This window comes from Diabrotica virgifera, chromosome 9 (genome assembly GCF_917563875.1).
Source record: "Diabrotica virgifera virgifera chromosome 9, PGI_DIABVI_V3a".
In the NCBI taxonomy this organism is placed as follows: Eukaryota; Metazoa; Arthropoda; class Insecta; order Coleoptera; family Chrysomelidae; genus Diabrotica; species Diabrotica virgifera.
In genome coordinates, this window is record NC_065451.1 from 174,495,903 (window position 1) to 174,519,749 (window position 23,847).

At 31.8% G+C, this 23,847-nt stretch overlaps 1 protein-coding gene and 1 long non-coding RNA gene across 4 annotated transcripts in view; one reads left to right on the top strand and one right to left on the bottom strand.

The window, feature by feature from the left end:
• LOC126891951 (zinc finger protein 235-like) overlaps positions 1-9,911 on the bottom strand; it is a 45,914-nt gene extending 36,003 nt beyond the window's left edge. Inside the window, exon 1 of one of the 3 annotated variants that reach the window (XM_050661298.1) lies at positions 9,121-9,911. In XM_050661298.1, the coding sequence (XP_050517255.1) occupies positions 9,121-9,412 (292 nt within the window). In that variant the 5' untranslated portion in view covers positions 9,413-9,911. The remainder of the gene's footprint in view (positions 1-9,120) is intronic. The other 2 variants (XM_050661300.1, XM_050661299.1) reach the window with 2 other exon arrangements.
• A 2,634-nt stretch (positions 9,912-12,545) lies between these two features.
• Positions 12,546-17,082, top strand: LOC126891969 (uncharacterized). Its single transcript, XR_007700628.1, has 2 exons — positions 12,546-14,778; positions 16,953-17,082. It is a non-coding gene; the product is annotated as an uncharacterized LOC126891969 (long non-coding RNA).
• Positions 17,083-23,847: the final 6,765 nt, after the last annotated feature.

Consider the following 23,847-nt stretch of genomic DNA (forward strand, 5'->3'; position numbering starts at 1 on the left):
CATCCTTTAAGAACCTTTTCTAAACTTAATTATCGAATATGATTGTTGATTGTGGTATAAGACATCAGTATGTTCTGTCTCTAACTCTTCCCAAAATGCTTTGAATCCACGATGTATTAATCCTGTTGAATTAATACAGTTAACAATATTTTAACAATACAGTTAAGAATATTAACAATATCTGATGATGGATTATGCAGTGAAGAATAATAAATCATGTTCTGGAAACTGTTGAACGTAATGTGTAAGTTTATAAGTAATATGAAATTGTAGGTTATTTAATTCCCAAAAACTTGTGTTTGAAAAAAATTTTTCTACTGCAAAAATTGAGTGGATCATAAATGAGTATTATTGTAAAACATTGATTTTTTTCAATATAAAACTAACACTTTCGATAGCGAATAAATCGAAAACTATTAATTTTATCAAAAAAATGTATAGAACATTTTTTGCTTAGAATGAATATTTTTATCAACTTTTGCAGTCAAAATATAATAAAAAATTTCCACCCCCGAGATGGGGTGCCAAACACCCCCATGGTAAAAACGCCTTTCGGCATCATATAGACTTTGATCCTTGGACTATCCACTACTTATTCTCAAATTTTCAAGCAAATCGATCCATTCTGTAACAATTGCAAGGTGAAAAGCTTTGGTTCCTGGACTATATTGTAGATGATGTGCTCTCAATATGGCCTCATAGATCAGAATTGTTGGACACATTCCTAAATATTATAAACAATCAAGAAGAGACAATAACATTTACAATGGAAAAGGAATATAATAATACCCTGCCTTTCCTCGATGTTTTAGTCTCAAAGAAGGATACTGAATATGAGACTTAAGTGTACAGAAAACCAACATGCACCAAGAGATCTCGAAATTACAAATCAAATCACAACATCAACGTTAAAAAGGGAATCATTAAATCCTTATATGATAGAGCCAAAATTACTTGTGCTAACGAAAATTCATTCTTAGAAGAAAAACAATATTGTTAACATCTGTTTTATTAAAAAATGATTATCCTTTGTCATTTATAAATAAGCAGTTGCCGAGATTGGATCGAATGGAACAGAACAACTTAGAACGGAATCATATAACATTCACAAGAAATAATACGAGGATAATATCAATACCATGTATAAAAAGACTATCCGAGTAACTTAAAACAATAGGAAATAAATTCAACATTTTAACAACATTCAAGACAATCAACACATTGAGATCTGTTTTATCTAAAACTAAACCCAACAATGAACAAGAAATCTCGAACAATAAGTAACCTTGAAGTCACTTTTGACAATTTACTGAATGTGTTGTTATCATTAAATGTCAATAAAGGGGCTGGCCCTGATTTGATACCGAATTTGTTCCTAAGAGAAAGTGCAGTGTTCTTGTGTGAACCATTAGTAGGTATATGTTCTTAATAAATCTCTCCAGACGGGAATTTTCCCGAACAGATGGAAACATTCCTTTGTGTGTCCTATTTTCAAGGCAGGAGATCATAGTGATATCAAAAATTATCGGCCAGTTTGTATTCAGTCAGCCTTATCTAAAGTATTTGAAAAAATGGTTTTGCCAAGTATGGATAATTGTTTTAGGAACATTATTACGGACAACCAACATGGATTTGTAGGCGGACGTTCTACTCTCACTAACCTCTTTTTGTATATCGATAGTATAGGTACAGCAATGGATGAGGGTTACGAGGTGCACTCTATATACACCGATTTCAGTAAGGCCTTTGACCTACTAGATCATAATGTCTTAATTACAAAGCTGAGAAACTTTGGTATCACTGGTTCTTTATTAGCTTGGTTTACTTCGTATTTGTAAGGAAGAACATTGTAAGTAAGATCAGCAGGATGTGTTTCTAATGGATTTGAAGCCGTGTCAGGGGCTCCGCAGGGTTCCCATTTGGGTCCTAAGCTTTTTCTGTTGTTGGTAAATGATATTGGTAGGAACTTTAAATCTGAATATCTGATATTTGCAGACGACTTAAAGATATTTAAATGCATTAGGTCAGAATCTGATTGTGAGGGTTTGCAGAGAGACTTGGATTCTTTAGTACATTGGTGCCAGGAAAATAATCTTAGATTAAGGGCCGGTTGTTCGAACGCTAATCAGCAATGATCATTATCAAATAATTAATTACTGTCAATGTCAACTTTGTTTGGGTTGTTAAAAACATAATTAATTACAATTCTGAGACTATAATCAATTAATATAACAATAATTATTAACATAATTAATAATAAATCTCATAATTGTAATTAATTATGTTTTCAGCAACCCAAACAAAGTTGACATTGACAGTTTTGGTGACAGTAATTAAATATTTGATAATGATCATTGTTGATTAGCGTTCGAACAACCAGCCCTGAATGCTTCGAAATGCTCATATATTATTTTTTCACGTAATAAGACCACCAGTAATTTTAAATACAAGATAGGAGATGTGGATTTATCTAGGGTTCAGGTAATTAAGGATTTAGGTGTGTTACTGGATAGTAAGCTAAGTTTCGTGGACCATTATGATGCCATTATTGCGCGTGCTAATCGGACATTAGGGTTAGTCATCAGAATGTCATATGATTTTAATAATTTGTTTGTAATTGTGAGATTGTTTTTGAGTTATGTTCGTTCATTACTAGAGTATTGTTCAGTGATTTGGAGTCCAAGTTATGAGAATCACAAATATCGAATTGAATCGATTCAAAATAAATTCGTTAGATATCTGCGGTATAGATTAGGTACTAGAGGAAATTGAATTCCAGTCAGGTCATGCAGATGTTTCATTTGCACCGTCTAGAGGATCGCAGGCGATACTTTGACCTTAATTTCGTATTTAAGGTGTTAAATGGTATTATTGTTGCACCTAGCATTCTGGGTCGAATAGATTTTTATGTTCCAGCTAGGAATTTGAGAAGATGTCCCTTGCTATCTGTTAGATCGTGCAATACACGTCATGCAGAAAATATGCCTTTAAATAGAATTGTTTCTAGTGTAAATGAGTTTCCAAATATAGACTTTATGGGAGTCACACTAAATGCTTTTAAAAGTACTATTTCACGTGAATTATTTTAGTTTGGTTTTAATTTTTTGATGTCGTTAGTTTAATTGTAAGTAATGTCACCAAAAAAGGTGATAGCGACAGCAACAATAAGTAGTTTGTATAAATGTGTTCTTGTTAAAACTAAGTTTTTGTGTGGAAATTTTTCGTTTTAATTAGTGATTTTAATATCAAAATATTGCTGGGATTGAGACCTACAATATAATGCAATTTGTTTTCAGTAGGTTGGCATCATAAGTGAAATAATTGAAATAAGTGATATTACTATTTCCCAAACCATAACAGTTACAAAAAGTGGTTCTTATAAACAAACTGGTTAATGATCAAGAAAAATTCAGCAAATATCATTAACCTTTAAGTACTTATTTATTACTTTTAATTTTATCTTTTGGAAGTGGCTACTGTTACGACCGACGTTCTTCGCAATACAATTATTTCATACATTTAATTATGGCAATGAATTGTTTAGAATGTGACAAAGACATCAGTGACTCCAAGGATGCACTGAGTTGTGATAGCTGTGAAAGGAGTTTACATCGAAAATGCACGGAACTCTCGGCTTCGGAACTGAGAGTCATGGACCTAAAGAACAGTCGTCAACTGAAGTATTTCTGTCAGCAATGTTTGGAGGGCATGGCAGCTGTACCTAAATTATACAAAATCGTCAGCGAGTTACGCCTAGAGGTGAAACATCTTCAGGAAAGTATTGAAGCCAAAAACACTTCTATACCACAATTAACTACTACACCGTCAATTTCGAATGATGAATCTATAATTAATGAAATTCAAGAGCGTAATGCTAGAGCTAGGAACATTATGATCTTTAATTTGCCAGAATCCCCAAATGACACTACAACTGTGCGTTCAATCATAAGTGAAGCCTCCAGTGATGAAATAAGTATTGTTAAGATAACCAGAGTTGGCAAGAAAAATAAAAATGGACATCGTTCTGTAAAGGTGGAGCTCTCAAGACCCCAGGATGTATTTGATGTGTTAAAAAATAAATATAATGTAAGCCGTGATAGACATATTTTCATAAGTGCTGACCTCACGCGTCTTCAACAAAACATCTTAAATAAGTTAAAAACTGAATTGGCAGAAAGGAAATCTAAAGGTGAGAAAGATCTAGTTATAAGGTATATTAATGGTGAGCCTAAAATAACCAAATATAATCAGCAAAAAAACTCGAAATGATCATTCCACAAGTTTCCAATACACTGAAAATCTACTGTCATAATGTAGGAGGTTTAAGGACAAAATTATCTGATTTCTCTGCAGCAGTTAATTGTTCTTGCTTTGATATATTTGTCATTATTGAAAGTTGGTTGAACGATGATTTCCTAGATAAGGAACTTTATTTGGTTAATTATCAGATATTCAGATGTGATAGATCTAATCTTTCAAGTACTAAAAGTAGAGGTGGAGGGATTTTGATACTTATTCATAGAAAAATAAAAGCTTTTAGAATGAGCCTCATAAACAATTCAGTGGAACAGTTATTTATATCTTGTTCTGTTTCAAATTTTAATTTTATCATTGGTGGCGTGTATATTCCTCCTAACAGTCCAAATAATTGTTATCTATCACATGTTGAAACGATTGAAGATTTGAGAATTCAGTATAATAAATGCAACTTTTATATTTTTGGTGATTTTAACTTGCCTAATATAACTTCCGATTTAAATAATATATCACCATCTCAGATGAATGAAAACATTTCTAGTGTAGCACAATGTTATGCTTTTCTTGATTTTAAACAGCATATTACTATTCCTAACTCTAATAATAAGTTTTTAGATCTACTATTTTCGAATGTGGATAGTATTCTAGTTTCATCTGCAATAGATCCTATTTTTTCTGAATCTACCCATCACAAACCATACTCCTTTGATTTACCTATATCGGGCATTACAAATAATTTACTGTGCCAAGAATTTTACTATGATTTCAGAAACGCTGATTATATTAGCTTACAGAATTATTTGGGACCTATCAATTGGCACAAGTATTTAAATTTAAATGACATAAATACTGCAGTACACAATTTCTATCATATTATGAGTATGGCATTAAATCTTTTTGTGCCCAAAAAGAAAAGTAAGGTATCAACTTTCCCAAAGTGGTTCAATGCTGAGTTGAGAAATTTAATCATCCAAAAGAAAATAGCTCACAAAAATTACAAGAATACTGGCAATCGCTGTTATTACACAGAATTTTCAAAGTTACGTAGTCAATGTAATATTTTATCTAAAGAATGTTTTGTGAATTACAAAAAAGACCTTGAAAATAATTTTAATACCGATCCCAGGTCATTTTGGAGATTTTTTAGCCGAAAAAATAATCTATATGATGTTCCTAATAATATGTATCTAGCTGATAAAAAAGCTGTGAATGGTGATCAGATAAGTGAACTTTTTGCTGTTTACTTCTCTGAAGTTTATGTTTCTTCCCTGGATGTAAGTTATCATGACACATTTAATAATTATTCATCTATAAAGTGTGATTCTTTGACAGCGGAAGTTATTTTCGATGGTTTGTCAAAACTTTCTAATAATGTAACAGCTGGACCGGATGGTCTTCCCGATTTTTTCTTGAAAAACTGTGCTTACAGTCTAACTCAACCATTGTTTGTTCTATATAACTTATCATTGAAATTAGGCATTCTTCCTGATAAATGGAAAACTAGCCATTTAATTCCAATTTTTAAATCTGGCGAAAGAGAAAATATAGAAAATTACAGAGGTATATCTAAACAATCGACCATTCCTAAACTACTTGATAAGTTGATTTATAACCATATTAGTTTTACTTGTCAACAATTAATAAATAATTATCAACATGGCTTTATGCACAAGAAATCCACAACTACAAACTTACTATCTTATGAAACATCTATTATCAGAGATCTGGAAAGAAAATGTCAGGTAGATTGTGTATACACAGACTTTTCAAAAGCCTTTGATAGGATTGACCACTACTTACTGCTACATAAACTTAAGGCATATGGTTTCAGCGATCAGCTTTTAAAGTGGTTTGATAGCTATTTAATAGGTCGCACACAAAAAGTCAAACTGGGTTCATTTATGTCAGATACAATACAAATAAAATCTGGAGTTCCACAAGGTGCTCATTGCTCGCCCCTTCTGTTCAATCTGTTTATTAACGACATAGGTGAATGTTTTAATCACTCTAAGTACTTGCTATTTGCTGATGATTTGAAGATTTACAGATCTATCAAAGATCATGAAGATTGTAGTCTCCTTCAAAACGATCTCAATAATTTAGTTGAGTGGTGTAACAAAAACAGACTCTTTTTAAACATTAATAAATGTCATTTCATTAGCTTCCACAAAGTTGCAAAAAAATATCAATCATCATATGTCATCGACAGTAAAGCGCTCTCTTATGTTAGAGCAGTAAAGGATTTAGGAGTAATATTCGATGAAAACTTAACGTTTGTGGATCACATTAACTATGTGACAGCAAAGGCTTCAAAAGTACTGGGTTATATACTTCGCAGTTGTGCTGATCTTTCCCTTAATACAATAAAGGCTGTTTACTCATCATTGGTTATATCTATATTAGAATTCTCCTCTATTGTCTGGTCACCATTTTATAATGTTCATGTTGTTTGTCTCGAGAGAGTTCAAAATAAGTTTTTAAGATTTGCAGCATACAGATTGGGATATAATGTTATTGAACTAAACCACAACTATACCATCATCCGTAGTGATCTCAATTTGCACTCCTTAAAAGACCGTAGAATTATAAATGATCTAGCTTTTATTTATAAACTATTAAATAGTGAAATCAATTGTCCTGATTTATTAAAATTAATAAACTTTAATATTCCAAACCATAATCTGAGAAATAATAACTTGTTCCATGTACCTCATCATTCAACTAACTATGGTCTTAACTCACCAATAGATAGAACTTTAAGTCGCCTGAATGATTTGGACATCGATTTATTCTCTTCTTCCAGTCGAGTATTTAAAAACCAACTAAAATCAGTTTTTCCGGTCAGCACTTATGTTTAATATTTAATATTTAATATTATATTTTCAGTGGATTTGTTAATTTTTGCCATGGATAATGCTTTTGTATTATGTAATTTGTTAATTTTTTTATTGTCTGTAGTTAGTTGATTAATGTCAATTTATATTATATTATTATGTATTGTCACTGCATAACGTGGATTGTGTGTATGTTAAATTTAGTTTTATTGTAATGTACTTACTACAGTTTTATGCTGTCACACTTTCATTTAATTCATTTTATTTTATTTTTAGTTTTTTTACTGTTTTACTGGACTTTACCAATACTACTTTTACTTCTACTTATTGTTTATATATGTATATTTTTTTTTAAATTGGGGAGACCCGTAAATAAATAAATAAAAAATGTAAGTTAACTTGTGTTCAATGTTTAATTTTGACTTTTAATTTTAATTGTAAAATGGAGTTTTCCGTCAATAAATATTAATAAGAAAGAACAAAGAATTGTATTTATAAAATACCTTGTGAATGCAAACAATTTTTTTAGATGAAACGAAACATCAAGGCCCTTAAACTTTAGAATAAGTGAACATAAGTCTTGTATTAAAAATAGAGAATTTGATAAATCTCAAAACATGTCAAAATGCTTGGGACAGTGAACTGAAAGAAATAGATAGTAAAAAGGTAAAAATCAAAGAAGCGGCTCAAATTATGCTAAATGAAAATACAGTCGGAAAAATGAAAGATTGCCCATGAACGATCATATCAATCACTTATTTTGTATTTGCTGTCTTTTTCTATAACAAACGTTTGTTATCTATAGAAAAAGACAGCAAATACAAAATAAGTGATTGATGTGATCATTCATGGGTAATCTTTCATTTTTCTGACTGTAATTGTGTTGCAAATTCCTCGGTAGAATGCAGTAGGATGTGGTTACCCATACTAAATGAAAGACGAAGTCAATAGAAAGAAAATATTACAATGTCAGGATAGTATCATGAGGTTTTTCCTCGTGATTTACTATAGAATCACTAACACGAGAATTAGAAAGTCATCATTGCATGTGGTGTCTTTGTAAAGACAAACCACATGCTATGATTTTTTTGTGACAGATATTCTTGAGTTAAAGTTGATTTCATGTAATCGAATAAACTATCTTTCAATAAAGTTGTTCCAGGAAGGCAACTCATAAATATTGGCATAATATAAGATATGTTTGAATTGCTGATATGAATAAGTCAGATTAATTATTAGAAGAATTTTTTTACTAAGCAACAACAATTTGGTTTAATTTAGTAATATTTCATATTTTGATAACGACGACATCTGACGTGGAAATTGAAACATCAATAAAATCATTTTTTAAGTTAAGAGGATGGGTACGTATTTTCGGCTGCAATGCTATTCAAATGGGGATTCATTTTTTTCGAATCCTGAGAAAACTAATAATTATTTTTGAAAAATTTAATCGCAGAATGAAAGATTACGTTATTAGCTAGGGCCGAAAGTCCCTGAGAACTTCTATAATGTTTATTTTAATAAGTTACAGGGTTGAAAAACTAAGAGAAAATTTAGTGTGATTTTTAATTTCAAATATCTGATTCAAAATAAACTTTTTATTTATTCTAAGGGACTTTCGGGCCTCAGTAATAATTTAGTCTTTCATTCTGCTTTAAATCTTGTACACAATGTCTCGCATCTACCGAGAAAGCCAGTCCTCCTCCTTCTGTTAGACAACGCACCCTGTCATCCCGACTCAAAAGAACAAAAAACTAAAAGACGGTGAAATAAAGTGTCTTTTTTGCCTCCAAATGTGACATCCATCTATTAGTCTATGGATCAAGGTGTTACAAAATCTATAAAATGTGTATATCAACAAAAGTTATTGACAGCCTTGATTGCTGGAATGGATGAAAGAGAAAACGTTTCAGAGACTCTAAAAGAAGTGGTCTTGATATCCGGATTTTTTCATATCTGGATCGGTCGGTCTCCACATTGATCCGGATGTTTCAGGTTTTACTGTACTAAATATTTTGTTACTAACCTTTTTCAGTTTTTTGGTCTTCTTCAAATGGGTCGAATTTATTTTCATGTTGTTCGATTTCACTATTTATGGGACATTTCTTCAAGTCTACAGAATCACATGTGTCCTGGTTGTTGCATTCATCCTGAACTTCACATTTAAAGCTATCCAAAAGGGCATCATCCAAGTCATTATACTCTATTTCTATTTTGCACGTTTCCTCCGTAATTTCTTGTTTTACTTCCATTTTATTACACTTGATTACTATATTATACTCATGCCCTGCGAACTCAATGGAAAAAATTGGTTCCATATATATAGTGAGCTTCCGGAATTAGAGATGGCGACACATAATGTGGATCGCTAATATATGTGGTACAAGGCTAATTGAAAAGAAGAAGAATATTTGACAATTGAATGTCGAGTTGGACAGTTGTGTTTATTTGGTAACAGCGTTGCCACATTCAGCAGATTTCTACTTTTTTAATAGATTTTTGATATATATTTTTTTAATTCTAGTAGGCAATATTTTTTAGTAGGTTTTTGGTATACACTGATGAGCACGCTAATAACCGGCAAAAAAGCTCAAAAGATGGAAAACATAATACATTGCGAAACAAAAAGAGATGAAACTAGTGGAGGTGGAAATTATCGTTATAAACGTACTATTAATTAAGATTACATTACATAGTTTTCCAACTGTAGACGTCTGTGACAGCTGTGACAGGAGTATTTTATAAAATTCTACTGTCACAGTGACAGTTGTTATACCTCTGATACGTTAAAGGTGGGAAACTATGTAATGTAATGGTATTTTAGACGTTTATAACGATAATTTCCACCTCCACTAGTTTCATCTCTTTTTGTTTCGCAATGTATTATGTTTTCCATCTTTTGAGCTATTTTGCCGGTTATTAGCGCGCTCATCACTGTATATCAACATTTTCTGTGCTATGCATTATGACTAAAATGAAATTAACTCTTTAATAGTACAGTAGAACCCCGCAAATCCGAACCCCGCGAATCCGAACTTTCGGCAAATCCGAACCAACGGAAAGTGAAAAAAATTTAAAAATTCAAGACAAAAACTTAAAAACATGTTTATTATACAGAGTAAAGCCAGAAATTTGGACAATGTAGGATTACTAGGACTTTGACATTTAAAATTTCTTAAAAATAAATATTATACTTTAATGTATAGGTTTATAAAATGTTTATAAAGGTTGAACCAAACTTACTTTGGTTCTCTCGTAGTCAACTTGAGTCCAAAAATATTGTCCACACTCTTGCGAGAACGTTTGGCTACTCAAAATCACAATGAAATCTTTGAACTACTAGTTAAGGCTAACTTTCGGATAATCCGAACTTTTCGGAATCCGAACAGGCTGTCCCCCCAATTAGTTCGGATTTGCGGGGTTCTACTGTATTTACATTTGACATTTTTTTACAATTTCCTAATGTCATTACCGAAAATAAGATTCAGGACGTAGGTATGAATACAGAGATTAGAGAAATAAATGAAACTGGTGTCTGATACCAAACTTTCTTGTTTCAAGCAGCAGTGCAGTAGTGTTTCGGGTAATATTTATATAACAAAGAGTTTTGACATTCGGTGAGGCTATTAAAATTAAACTAACGACGGAAAACTAAAATATGTATGTAAAATGTAACTTTGCAAAAATAATGTGTTTACCCGTTTCTATTAACGTAAAATGAAAAAGATTTTTTTCCGTTTTTAACCGTATTACAACTGATGATCGCAATAAACTTTTGAATAAATAGTTATTTATGATATAAATGTTAAAAGTACACGTTTAAGGCAAGCATGTGAAAGTAAAGCACATGAGTGCTTTAAAAATGTACTTTTTAACGGGCGGATGTAATTTCGGCCGGAAAAAGGGCAGGTACTAAAAGCCGGTAGGTAAATTCGGCCGGAGGTTTTAAGTTGCTTCCTTATCTCATAGGTATTTTCGGCCGCAAATCAAATAAAATAACAGAATGCTTAATATTAAAATATTTCTTTATTTCAATAAAATTATTACATCAACTTATTTCTATAACTTAAGTTCTCAACAGGGTGTCTAAGTTTTATTTACTTCTTATTCGTTTTGAACCGAAATTTTGCTAATTTTAAAAAATTAATATATTATATTATATATAACACAGTACAATTTTCAAAGGAGGAAGACCTAACGCTTCGTCAAAACCTAACTTTCGGGTATTAGAGTGTAGAGTACCCCAGGAGTGTAATTACCAATATTTTAATCTCATCGTAAACATCAACCCCTCGGCCGAAATTACCCCTGTCATAAATGGTACCCCTTGATTTATGCAGGTAGGCCAAGGGATTACTGGCTGAAATTACGCCCGCCGTTTTTAACACGCATATCATACAATATTTTTTCTACAAACGTAATTACAGGACAATATCTACAAAAACTTTTACTTGAACTTGACTGACATTTAATTTTTATATTTTTTTGACATTACATCAAATTGCCTATACGGTCAATACGAACTGCAGTGCCTTAAAAATTTTAAAGCACTAATAGTGCCTTGAAGTAACATTTTTAACGCTCGTATGGAGTGCTAAAAATTGCATTTTTAACACGGTTGTAGAAAAAATGTATTTTCATGATTATTTGTCAAAGAAGGTATGAATGAGGTTGGGAATTGTACCAAATTTGATCCAGACATGCATAATATGTTAAAATCAATGGATGACAAAATATTATATAAAAATATTAAATATAAAACTGATAAAAATTAATTAAGTACCTAGGTCATTTTGTTTCCCTGTTAAAATGTAAAAAAAGTTTGGTTTTTTTACATTCACGTTATATTTATTTCTAGTTAAGTTAGCTGCTGTTTTTATTATAAAAAAACCTAAATTATATTTAAATAAGTTAATAAAGTTTTAGTTCTTGATTTAGTAGATTTTAGCCAAACATGCAATATATTTCCTAAATAAAATATGGCAACGTTGTCTTGTATTGAATTAAGTGCGTCATTTTGTAATTTTTGTGTTGTGTATGCGTTTTATATCAATTTTATATTTGTGTATTAAGTTTTTATCCCGTACCCAAGTGATTAGTGAAGTGAATGTTTCATATTTTAGTTATTAATAGACATTTTTTCAGTGTATAAATTATTTTTCTTCCCTCAGCTGTACCTAGTTGTTTCCAGGTAATGTGAATAATTCCTAAGGTAGAAAGACATTTTACATTATGTTATGAAAACAATGAATTTATGTCAAGATTTATATAAATAATAATTATTACTGTCATTTGTTGGTTTCATTATTGTTCTTACATTGTCCATACATACATACTTATCATTTTTTAAATATAATCGCTGCTCATGCTAAATTCTATGCTTGTGCATGTTATTAATTTTTGGTTTTTGCAATAATAATTTTTATTTTTATGGTTTCTGTAATAAAAATATTTTATTGCAAAAACTAAAAATTAATAACGTGCACATTATAGAATTTGGTATGCCTAGCGAAGCTTCCAAAACGGTACAGATATCTTCCAAAACGTTACAGAGATCTTCCAAATCGTTACAGAAATCTTCCAAATCGTTACAGAAATCTTCCAATTTAAAACGCTTAGTTGGCTTCCAAAAATATCGATGGTGTTGGAATACGGGACCAGTTCTGCCTATAGAGTTCCCTTTCTACCCCACCCACTCTTCTATGATTATACTTAAAGCACAGAATAACATAACCTTAAATCTTCTTCTTCTTCTTCTCTTCATTTGAATGGCCTTAGCTGCCAGGGCTATCCGGCCAGGATCCGTGAATATAGACTTGAATATTCAAGAGCCGTACCTGAGGTACATCTGGGCTTAAGCTCATAGCTCCTGAATCTGAAATATTAAGAGATAAAAAAAAAACTTTGTAATTGTTTATAAGTTCCATAACTAAAGTTCTACTATTAATGGTCTAGTTCTAGTACTACCACGCAAAACCGCACTAAGCACAAAGCACATGCATTGCAAGCAAGCATAAGGTCTGTTCCTTTGTTTTTTAGGGCCAGTTGTTCAATCAGTAGTTAACTCATGGATTAAGTAAACCGTAATTAAATTTAATCTAAAGATTATTTTTTAAGAAGTTGTTCAATGTTAGTTAACTTTCGGATTTATTAAACCCGAGTACTGAAGCGGCGACAACGTTGCCAGTTATTAATTAACGACTTGGAACAAACTTTATCATGAAAATTGTACATAAAAATGTGTTCTGTGTTAAGTTAATGATTTTTGACATGTAGTGTTTAGTACATGTCAACTACTACTGACAGAGATTTTAATTTACATTATTAAACATATTTAAAATGGAAGAAAGTATTAAAAGTACAACTGCTAACTTAAAAAACATCAGCAACAACAGCGTAAAAAAACATGTTTAAATAGTAATGTTAATTTTTAGCTTATAAAAATAATTCCTATTCCTTCACAAAAATTTCATTAAAAGTTTTTCCAATTTGTTTTTACCTGATTTTTACACATAATGAAAAAAGCCAAACTTCTGGAAATATGTACATATTTATAAATAATTAATAATTATTATCATGCATAAATTTGTAGAAAGCATAAGTACCTATACACTGAGAGATCTAATTTATTTTTGTACTGGCTATATGTGCATATCACTGGGTTATAATAATATAAATTTTTTAAGAAACACATTTTTTTAAAGTCAAAATATTATATTAAAAACAGCTAAGAAATATTCGTCCTCTGTCATATCTCTGTCATCAAAATAAAAGAGAAATAGCCATTAATTATTAGAGACACGAAATTGTAATAGATTATTACTGCATTATTACTGCAAATCTTATCTACGATTGAAAATATATAGAAAGAACAATTCAAAATACATACATATACCTAGCTAGTGCAATAACTATGATTGTTCCAATTTGGAAATTTCTTGAAAATATTTAATTTAAAACCAGAAAGTAAGGTTACAAATCTTTAGTTAACACCGTTAATCCTTCGTTTTTGAACGATTAAGATAATCTCTTGTTAACAGTTGGTTAAGTGTTAAACTTGCATTGAACAACGCAATATTAAGTTTAATTGAAGATTATTTTTAATCTGAAGATAATCTCCAATTGAACAATCGGCCCTAGGTGTTACACTTTTGAGTGTAAGTGTACGAAATTCTATGGACATTTGAGTGTAAAATGACAGCGGATGTGACAGCGGCTCATGACAGCGGACAGTATTAAACGAAAATTATCGGTGTGCCAATCAAGCAAAGGGATAAGGAACTTCCGAATATGGCCTAACTGGGGGCACATAACATAACATAACCTAATCCTAATATTTACATTTGTAAAGAATATCCTGTTTGTTTTTATTGTCGATTGTTCAGCGAAATTGTGTGCAGCAAATCAAATATAAAGTAGTTTATCGCCTACAGAACTGAATTAGTCCATAGCAGTTATCAGTTTTTCTTTCTTGGGAAGCTTATACATGTAACTTGTATTGTTGTAAATTGTGGGAGTAGGGCAGACAGGGAAAAGTCTTATTTTGTACTGTTCCCAAGGCTCCCCATGCAATACATTTAAATGAATTATCCAAACAAAGCTGGGGACAATGGATAAAAGCCACAAGAAGAACAGATATAAGGGAACTAAAATTAAAATATGAAAAGTAAACATTTTATAAGTGGTAAGTTTAATGTAATTCGATTAATAAGGATTTTAAATGTCTACAATAATAATAAAGATGTGATAATTCAAGCTTAATTATTAGGAAAGCCAGCCATGTTTCACTTCCATGAAGCAGAGAAGGGAGGTATATAATATACTGTCCCTTTTGTCTTCTCACTAATTTCTCTTTTGCTAATGAAACCTGTAGTGAGGGAGTGATATAATCGTGATGTTTTAGCAATTCTGTTGTTCATTTTTTTTTGCATTTTTTGTCTATTATAGTTTATAAATATTCAAAATCATTCATATGTTCTACTAAATTTCCGTCTAGGTTTATATGGATTTCTCTCAGTGTCTTGGAAATAAGTAAAGTTTTAGTCTTTGCTAATTTTATTTTCATTCCTTTGTCTGCAAGTTCTCTCGTCTATAAATTTAGGTTGCTTTGTAAAGATTTCTCTGAACTTGGTATCAATGCAATGTCATCTGCAGATACACATTTACTCAGAGTTATACTTTTTAATCAATGGTAACCTAAATCTAATTTTCGGGACTCTACTGCATTTTTTTTTTGGTTCATTCATATATATAATATAATGAATAGCAGTGAGCTTAAAACTCCACCTTGCCTTACTCCTTGTGTATTAGCAAATTTGTTTGATTCACAGTTTAATGCTCGCACAATGTTCCAGTACATAAATTTTACTTGCATCAATTAGTTCTCCTCCAACATCGAACAGTTCAAGCCCTTTCCAAATGTGATGTCCGGGTACCTTGTCAAAGGCTTTTTCCATTGTCTTATAGTAAAGATATGATCTTGGACACTGTGCCCGGTCAGAAACCTTTTTGTGCATCGTCTAGTTGATGTTCCACTTTCTTTCTCAGTCTCATCTCCAGTGTTCATTCATAAATCTTAGCCAGTACACTTAGCATGAAAATACCTCGATAATTTGAACATTACTTTTTTACCTCCCTTCTTTACCAGAAGAGCCATTACTGCTGTTGCCCAATCTTCTGGGATGCGTTTCTGTTTCCAAATTGTTATCAGTAATTTGTGTAAGTAGTGTAATGCAGATTCCCCCATATATTTCAACAATCGTGTTTTGATATTATCTATTCCTGCCACTTTACCATTTTTCATTTTTGCAATGGCTTCCGTTAATTCTTCCATTGTTATTTCATTACTCAACTCTTTGGAATATTTACTCCATCTATTAACTATATCTTGTGGTTGGGTAAGTGTTTCTCCATTTTATTTTTTTTTATTTGCACGACAGTACTACCTGATTTACCTCTCATTTTTTCAGACCTTAATAGAACAATTTTTGGTTTGTCCTACTACTGTCTTGCTCCATCTTTTCTCCAAATCTCTCCCACTGTTCCAATTTAGCTTTTTTAACTTTTTCTTTCACAAGCTTCCTTGCTTATTAACTGTTATTTTCTAGATAAGCTCTCCATGGTACTTTCTTTTCTTTCACAGCTATTTTTATCTCTTCGCTCCACCAACTAGTCCTTTTTTTTTGACTACTTTTATTCAATAAAGATATTAAAATACTCTTGTGATAGTGAAGAGACAGTTTATGTTTCCTTTCGATCCAGAGGCGATACACAATCTCCAGACAGTTGTTTCTGCCTTACGGCGTCCCCAGTGGAGCTGCCTGCACACCTCTGAATCAAAACGAAATCAAATTGTCTATTTAAGTGGAATTTCAAAAATAGTTATCTACTATTAGGATGCTTCAGCGATATCTCTTAAAGAAAAGAGAAAAGTCCCAGATACAAAATTCACTATTAAAATAGTAAATAATTATTTAAATCTGAAACTTTTCTTATTAGAACCCCTTTCTGGTACATCCTTAATCTCTTTTTGACTTTTACAATTTCGGACTTTGAATTATCTTTCTGATCTTTTTTCTAGATTAATGAAAGCAGAATGTAACTGTATACTGCAGAGTCCTTTTCCCTTTCTTTATTCATCATCTCTTGTCTTATAAATTGTAAAAGTCAGAGATTAAGGATGTTACCAGAAAGAAGTTCCAATAAGAAAAGTGTCAGATATAAATAATTATTTACTATTTTTATTTTAATAGTGAATTTTATATCTGGGACTTTTCTTTATTCTTGTGATACTTTCCACATTTTTATGATTTTTTTATGGTACACAATGTAGAATTTTTATTTATGTCTTTGTTTTAGGAACAACCACCAGATATTTAAAAGGTATAAAAAGAAGAAACTGCTGGAATTTCAAAACAAATGTGTTTGACCAGTAAAGACTGTAATCAATAAAGTAATCGTTTAATTGTTAATAAATTATCAAGTATGATTCCCAAATATTTTATTTATTTGACACCTTCTATGGGCTGATTGTGAGATTATAGTTAAGGTACCAAGGGTATTATAAGGATAATAACACTTGAGGTCAATGGTGTATATACCGAGGGCCTTTGGCCTGAGGGATATAAGTTGACTGAAAGCGATATTATCGTTAATACCCGTGGTGCCTTCAACATTTAATGTCCGACTAAATTATTTTTTATAGGCAAAAAATTGAAGGAATTTTGAATTAATTAGTTTTCAAATAAGTACATTTACCAGCAATAGTCGTAACGTAATTGTGGTAACCATAGTTTTACTTGGGTTGTTATTTGTCAACTTGACAGTATTTAACTAGTTATTTAAATTTAATACCCTAGGGCGTAATTTTTCAAAATAATGCCCTAGAGCTTAGGGCATTATATCATACTTAACTGACTTCGAAATCATGTCATTATTTATCAAACTGACTTCAAAATCATGTCATTATTTGTCAAATAATATACCAGTCGGACATTAATATTATTACAGTAGAACCTCGATTATCTGTCAGGGCACCGGACCAAGGGTATGACGGATAATCGAAAAGACGGTTAACAGAACATTAAAAAAAAATAAAAATTCATAGTACAACTCTCAAATTTCATTTGTATGGTTTGTTTGACAATATAAGAGGGATTTGTGTTCATACAATCGAATCAATTTAAAATATTCTGAAATTTGTGTTTGTTTTACTGCTGCTTCATATTTTGCGACGGCTGAATTTCTTAATCGGCATAAGGCATAAGATCATGCAATCTACTTTATTGGCTTCTTCTTGTTGAGAATACCACTCGATGAATTATTGCATATGCGATGCAGCTTCTCTAGATTATTTACGCAAATCTTTGTCAGTTACAATAGGTTCATCAGTATAGCTACAGTCAAGCTTCCTTGTGTCCAAGCATCAATATAGCTACTGTGTCAGCTTCCGAATAGGTTTGGTCCGCCTTTGTTGCCATTTCAATGAGTTCTTTATCTGTCAGCAATGGATAGCCGTTTGTGTCCTCATCACAAATCAAATTACCTTTTTTTTTATTTTTTTGCATTTAAATGATTGCTAATGTATAACTCAATACAACTTCTGTATGTACCCTGACGGTTAACAGAGGTGATGGTTAATGGAGAGACGGATAATCGAGGTTCCACTGTACATGATTTCGAAGTAAGTTATATTATAATGCCCTAGGGCGTTATTTTTCAATATTTATTTTGAAAAATAATGCCCTAGCTAGGGTATTAAATTCAAATAACTAGTTAAATACTGTCGAGTTGACACAATTACGTTACAACTGTTGCTGGTAAATGTACTTATTTAAAAACTAATTAATTCAAAATTCCTTAAATTTTTTTGCCTATAAAGAATAATTTAGTCAGACATTAAATGTTGAAGGCACCACGGGTATTAAAGATAATATCGCTTTCAGTGAATGTTTATCCCTTTAGACCCTTTTAACCCTTAAGATTGCTATCTAAAAAAAATACCAAGAAACTTTACAGAATCAACGATACTGATCTGGCTGTTATTAACACATTCACAGACACACTTTAGATGTAGACACATCTTATGGAGTAAGTGGCTTCATATGCAGTTGTGTCTGTGAATGTGTTAAGAGGTAAAGATTGACGAGCTCCTGTATAGGATAATGCTACTGTTTTATGTTAAAAAAAGGTAAATTAGAATCGGACCAGGTTTTTATCGTGAGTAGATCAGAAGGTATAGTAGCAATATTTGAGTTGCTCCAAGTAATACTGGTATCATCAGCAAAAAGAAAATTTTTTCCATTAATTTTTAAACTAGGGATGTCATTAATAAACGTAAGGAAAAGTAGAGGACCTGATACTGAACCTTGTGGTTTGTAGAGGACCCCACATACAATATTTTGGAGACTAGAGTCTGTATTATTTGCTCTAACCAGTTGTTTCCAACTATCCAAGTAAGATTGAAACCAATTCAAAGAAATTCTTCGAATTCCATAGAAATTTAGTTATTTTTATCAAAATTTCATGATTTACACAATCAAAAGCTTTGGCATAGTCACAAAAAACAGTGGCAGTGTGAAGATTATTGCTCAGTGCTTGATAAACCTCATGTAGTACAGAAAACATGGCATCAGCAGTACATTTATTATTTAAAAAGCCGAACTTTTGTAATAAAATGTTGTTTTTAACAAGAAAGGACATAAGTCATGCTTTTATGAGTCTCTCAATAATTTTGGAGTACCAGTAGTAATGCAATAGGTATATACTTGCAGGAATTAGATTTTTCACCACCCTTATGAAGAGGAATAATGATAGCTGTCTTTAGGTACTCTGGAAATTTACCTTTCTCAAAAGAATCATTAATTGGCGAGATGAGGACACAAGGATCTACAGATCGAGCGAGTCTCGTAAATTGCACGGCTTCGAGCCACGCTTCACACAACCATATTTGCGTACTTGTGTTTTGGGTTGTGTGGTCGTGCTCTGGTCGATTGGAGTTATAATTTACCAAATTTAAATATAATCGTTTCTACTGATTCATAATATGTATACTATAATATATTGAAGTTTTTAAATATTGCTAATATTATTAAAGTTTTTAACATTGTATTTTAATATACTTTGTTTTATTAATAATAATATTACCTAAGTATTGCACCTTGTTCAAAAAAAGTTCAAGATAAATACCACGGTTTTTTCATATGAAAATGCAAAGAAAAAATATACAATTTGCAGAGTATGTAAATGCTTGTTTTTTGATAAAACAATACAAATTGTATGTAGGTAGGTAGAGTAGCAAAGCATTGAGTAGTTATAGCAAAAGTAGCTACGCCATCTGAGACACAATAAGGATGAAATTAGTTTTATATTTTCTTTTCTCATGGAGCATGCATGATGGAGAGTTTTTTAAAATACGTAACAAAGCATGTTGTTTTGTTATCTATGTTGCAAATATGTTGTTTTTTTTTCAAATTACAAAATATGTTGTTTTCAATACAAGTACCTAATTGTTGTTATTATTTACTGAGCATTTAGAATTTTGACTAACGCTCGATTTCATAATAAAGAAGTGTGTGTTACCTTAAAAAAAGCAATTGTTACAGTTAAAGAAAACTTTAAATTTAAAGTCCACTTTAAGTTTATTAATATAAAATCGAGCGTAAGAAATTTTATAAACTTTGGAAAATAGCATTTCAAAAAAAGTACTGTAAGTATGCTGTATTTTTAATTTTTTCTCAAAAAATAAAACAAAACTCATTTTAAAACATATATTAAATTATAAACACAACACTAAATAAATAATTTTTCTCAACGGTTAAAAACCACACTTAAAAGTTTTAGAAATTCACACCCCAGAATCAAGTTACTCAAATTTTCAAACACCTCACCTGACACAGTGTCTCAAGTACAATTGCACGAAGCTGTTGATGTTATATTTTTACTCACATTAACAAAGTATTCATTTAGATTTCCAGGGTCTGAAAGGAAAAATGTTTAAGCTGGGTGAATTTTATTTCGAAGATCGTTTATTATGGACTAAGTTTCTTTTGCAACACTTTTAGAGCTTCTCAGACAATTTTGATAGTACGATTTTTTAGCTGATTTTATAAGTTTTAAATAGGTTTTCCTATACTTGCTGATATATTCAGTGACAGAGCCATTGGAAAGTAAATTTCTTGATGTAGAGTAGTGAACGCATATTCATGGCTGATATGCGGATACCGGATACCTTTAGTAGTCCAGGGCCCAGGATTTGCGATGTTTTGGCTTAATTGTAATTAAAGGAAATGCTTTGTTGAACTTAAGGACATAAAAGCATATTAAAAAAATCACTGAAAAGTGATAATTTTAAAATTACAGGAAAGTGCCACTCGGAGGTTAAGCAAAATTAAATTAAAACTTGTAGCTACTTTAGTTTTTTCAATTTATAAATCTAGTTTAAATTAAACTAAAAAGAAATATATCTTTTTTGTAAACAAACACATTTAACGGCTAAACAGCTGGCTCCGGTTGGATGATACTGCGCAGGACGAGTGTAATATCCACCACCGTCTCGGAGGTAGGTGTAGAAAAGTGTTACACTTTTTTTCTTACAGCATTTCAAAGAAACGAGTTGTACGCGTTCTACGACAGAAGTTGAGTGTATCGTGAAAAAAAGTGTAAACACTAGAAAAACAAAGAAACAAGAAAGTGTAACACTTTTACACTTTTCAAGAACTAGTGTTACACTTAAAACAAAGGAACAGACCTATAAAGTCATAAAGTTTTTAAGCAAGCTACACACGAGTCATTGTTGATGTTAAAAACTTTTGCACTGCGATTAATGTCTTTGAGTTTAAATTTTTAAACAACACATCAGTTAATGTCGGATCACCTTCTAGTTCCCTTCTAAGCAACTGGGACTCTCTTTGGAACCTAGTACATTCCAATAAAACATGTTGTAAAGTTCCTACACTGCCACATAAACACTGGTTTGAATTCACTACCTTCAATCTAAATAAATGTACAGGAACACTACAATATCCACTTCTCATACGACACATTTGGGTTATTATACCTCTCCCCAGGTTGGGAAATTTTGTAAACCATGCCTTTTTATATGGAACTGTAACTTGTGAGCAATAAGTAATTCCTTTTGCCTGTCCTATTTGTTGGAATCGATTTTCCCAACCGATCCATAGGTTTTCTTTATATTTAATTTGAAAATCTTTAAAGGAGGCCTTTGGTTCTTCACTAATGGGCAGCTTTCTTCCAAGATTCGCAAGATGGTCAGCTCTATCATTCCCAATAATTCCAGTGTGACTTGGAATCCATGCAAATTTAATTTCTCTATGTTGTTCATCAAATTCACATAGTTTTTGTTTTAGTTGGAGAGTTTGTGAGTCTATTGCCACCTTGTAGCTTGATCTTGTGATTTTTTCTAGAGCACTCTTAGAATCACTACAGATGAGGCACTTTGTAAAATTATTCTGTTGGATTAACTCTAATGCTTTTTTAATGGCAAATACTTCTGCTGAGCAAATTGAATTAGCGGAGGGTAATCTTGCTGTTAACTGTGTTCTCTCGTTAAGGTATATCCCAATACCTACATTACCTTGTTTATCTTTGGATCCATCTGTGAAAATAAGTTTATATTCCGACCAGTTATTGAGGTACCATTCCATAAACTTGGTTTGGTTATTTGCTTCTTTGCCCATATTGACAGTTTCATAAGCCATAGGAGAAATCTGAATATTAAGTGGAAAGGAGTGACAAGGAAATAAGGAGCTATGTGCTACCTCATGAATTTCATGTAAAGTATTCTGGAAAGCAGCCAGTATTGGTGGGAAATATTTTCTTCTCCAAAAACTAAAGTAACTCAGAAAGACATTGTGAAATTGCTCAATTGAGGCATATATTGGGTTGTCATAGGCTACTACTTTTAAAATGAATTTAGATGCTAGCCATATTCTTCTGAGATCTAACGGTGTTTCTCCACACTCTGACAAAATTATATGAACTGGAGAAGACCTCATAAATCCCCCCACCACTCTAAGAGCTCTATACTGAACCTTATCCAATTTTGCAAGTAGAGAACGTGCACAACCTCCCAGAAAAATGGATCCATAGTCAAGATGTGATCTAATGTATGCCTTATATAGAGTGAGTAAAGTTGCAGGATGTGCTCCCCACCAAGTTCGACACAAACAACGAATAATATTGACTCCACTGGAAGCCCTCAATGCCATCTTTTCAATTTGACTTCTCCAAGAAAGGGAACTATCTAGAATAACTCCCAAATGAGAAACGTCTTGTTTCCAATCTAAACGTGTGTTATTCACTGATATTAGTAAATTCGGAATATTATTCCTATTTCTATCAAAAAAAATTGCTTGACTCTTGCTAGATGACAGACACATTCCCATATCATGAAGTTTATTAGAAATACTTTCTACTGTACCATTCAATTTTTCCACAACATCCACCCAGCTGTTGCCGGAGCAATAGAGGGCAACATCGTCTGCATACTGAGTAATTAGAACATCCTCTGGCACACAAAATGAAATTATATTGATGACAATATTAAATAGTACTGGACTCAAAGGGGAACCCTGAGGAAGGCCCACATTGGTAGTTCTTGGTCCTAGCAGATTTAAGGAAATAGGATCACGAACAGACACCAAACGATTAGTCAATAAATGTTTAACCAATTCAATAAGTAACCATGGCAAATTGAGATCTCCCAAAGCGTCCAATAATTGGATGATTGACACTTTATCATATGCAGAAGAAATGTCTAACATAACAGCAGCTGCTGGTTTCCTTTTTGAGATATTCATTGAGATTTCATTGACCAGATGAATTATGTTTTCAGACACCCCTCTACCTTTACGAAAGCCAGTCTGGAAAGGCGATAGGATCATAAAATGTTCTACATACCAATCTAACCTTATTTTTATCATGTTCTCTAAAAGTTTACTAACACACGATGATAAAACGATTGGTCTCCAGCCCGAAAGACAATTTATATTTTTATTGGGTTTGGGAATTAAACACACTGTTTGTGATTTCCATTGAGTGGGAATATGCATTCCCTCCTTTAAACATAAATTGAAAAATTTTAACAGGAACTTGATTGCTGACTCTGGAAGATGTTGCAACATAGAAAATGTTATACCATCCTGGCCCGGCACAGTATCCTTTCGTTCAACCAAAACCAATGAAAGTTCGTTTAAAGTGAAGAGTTCACACTCGATAGTATTAGATTTCACTG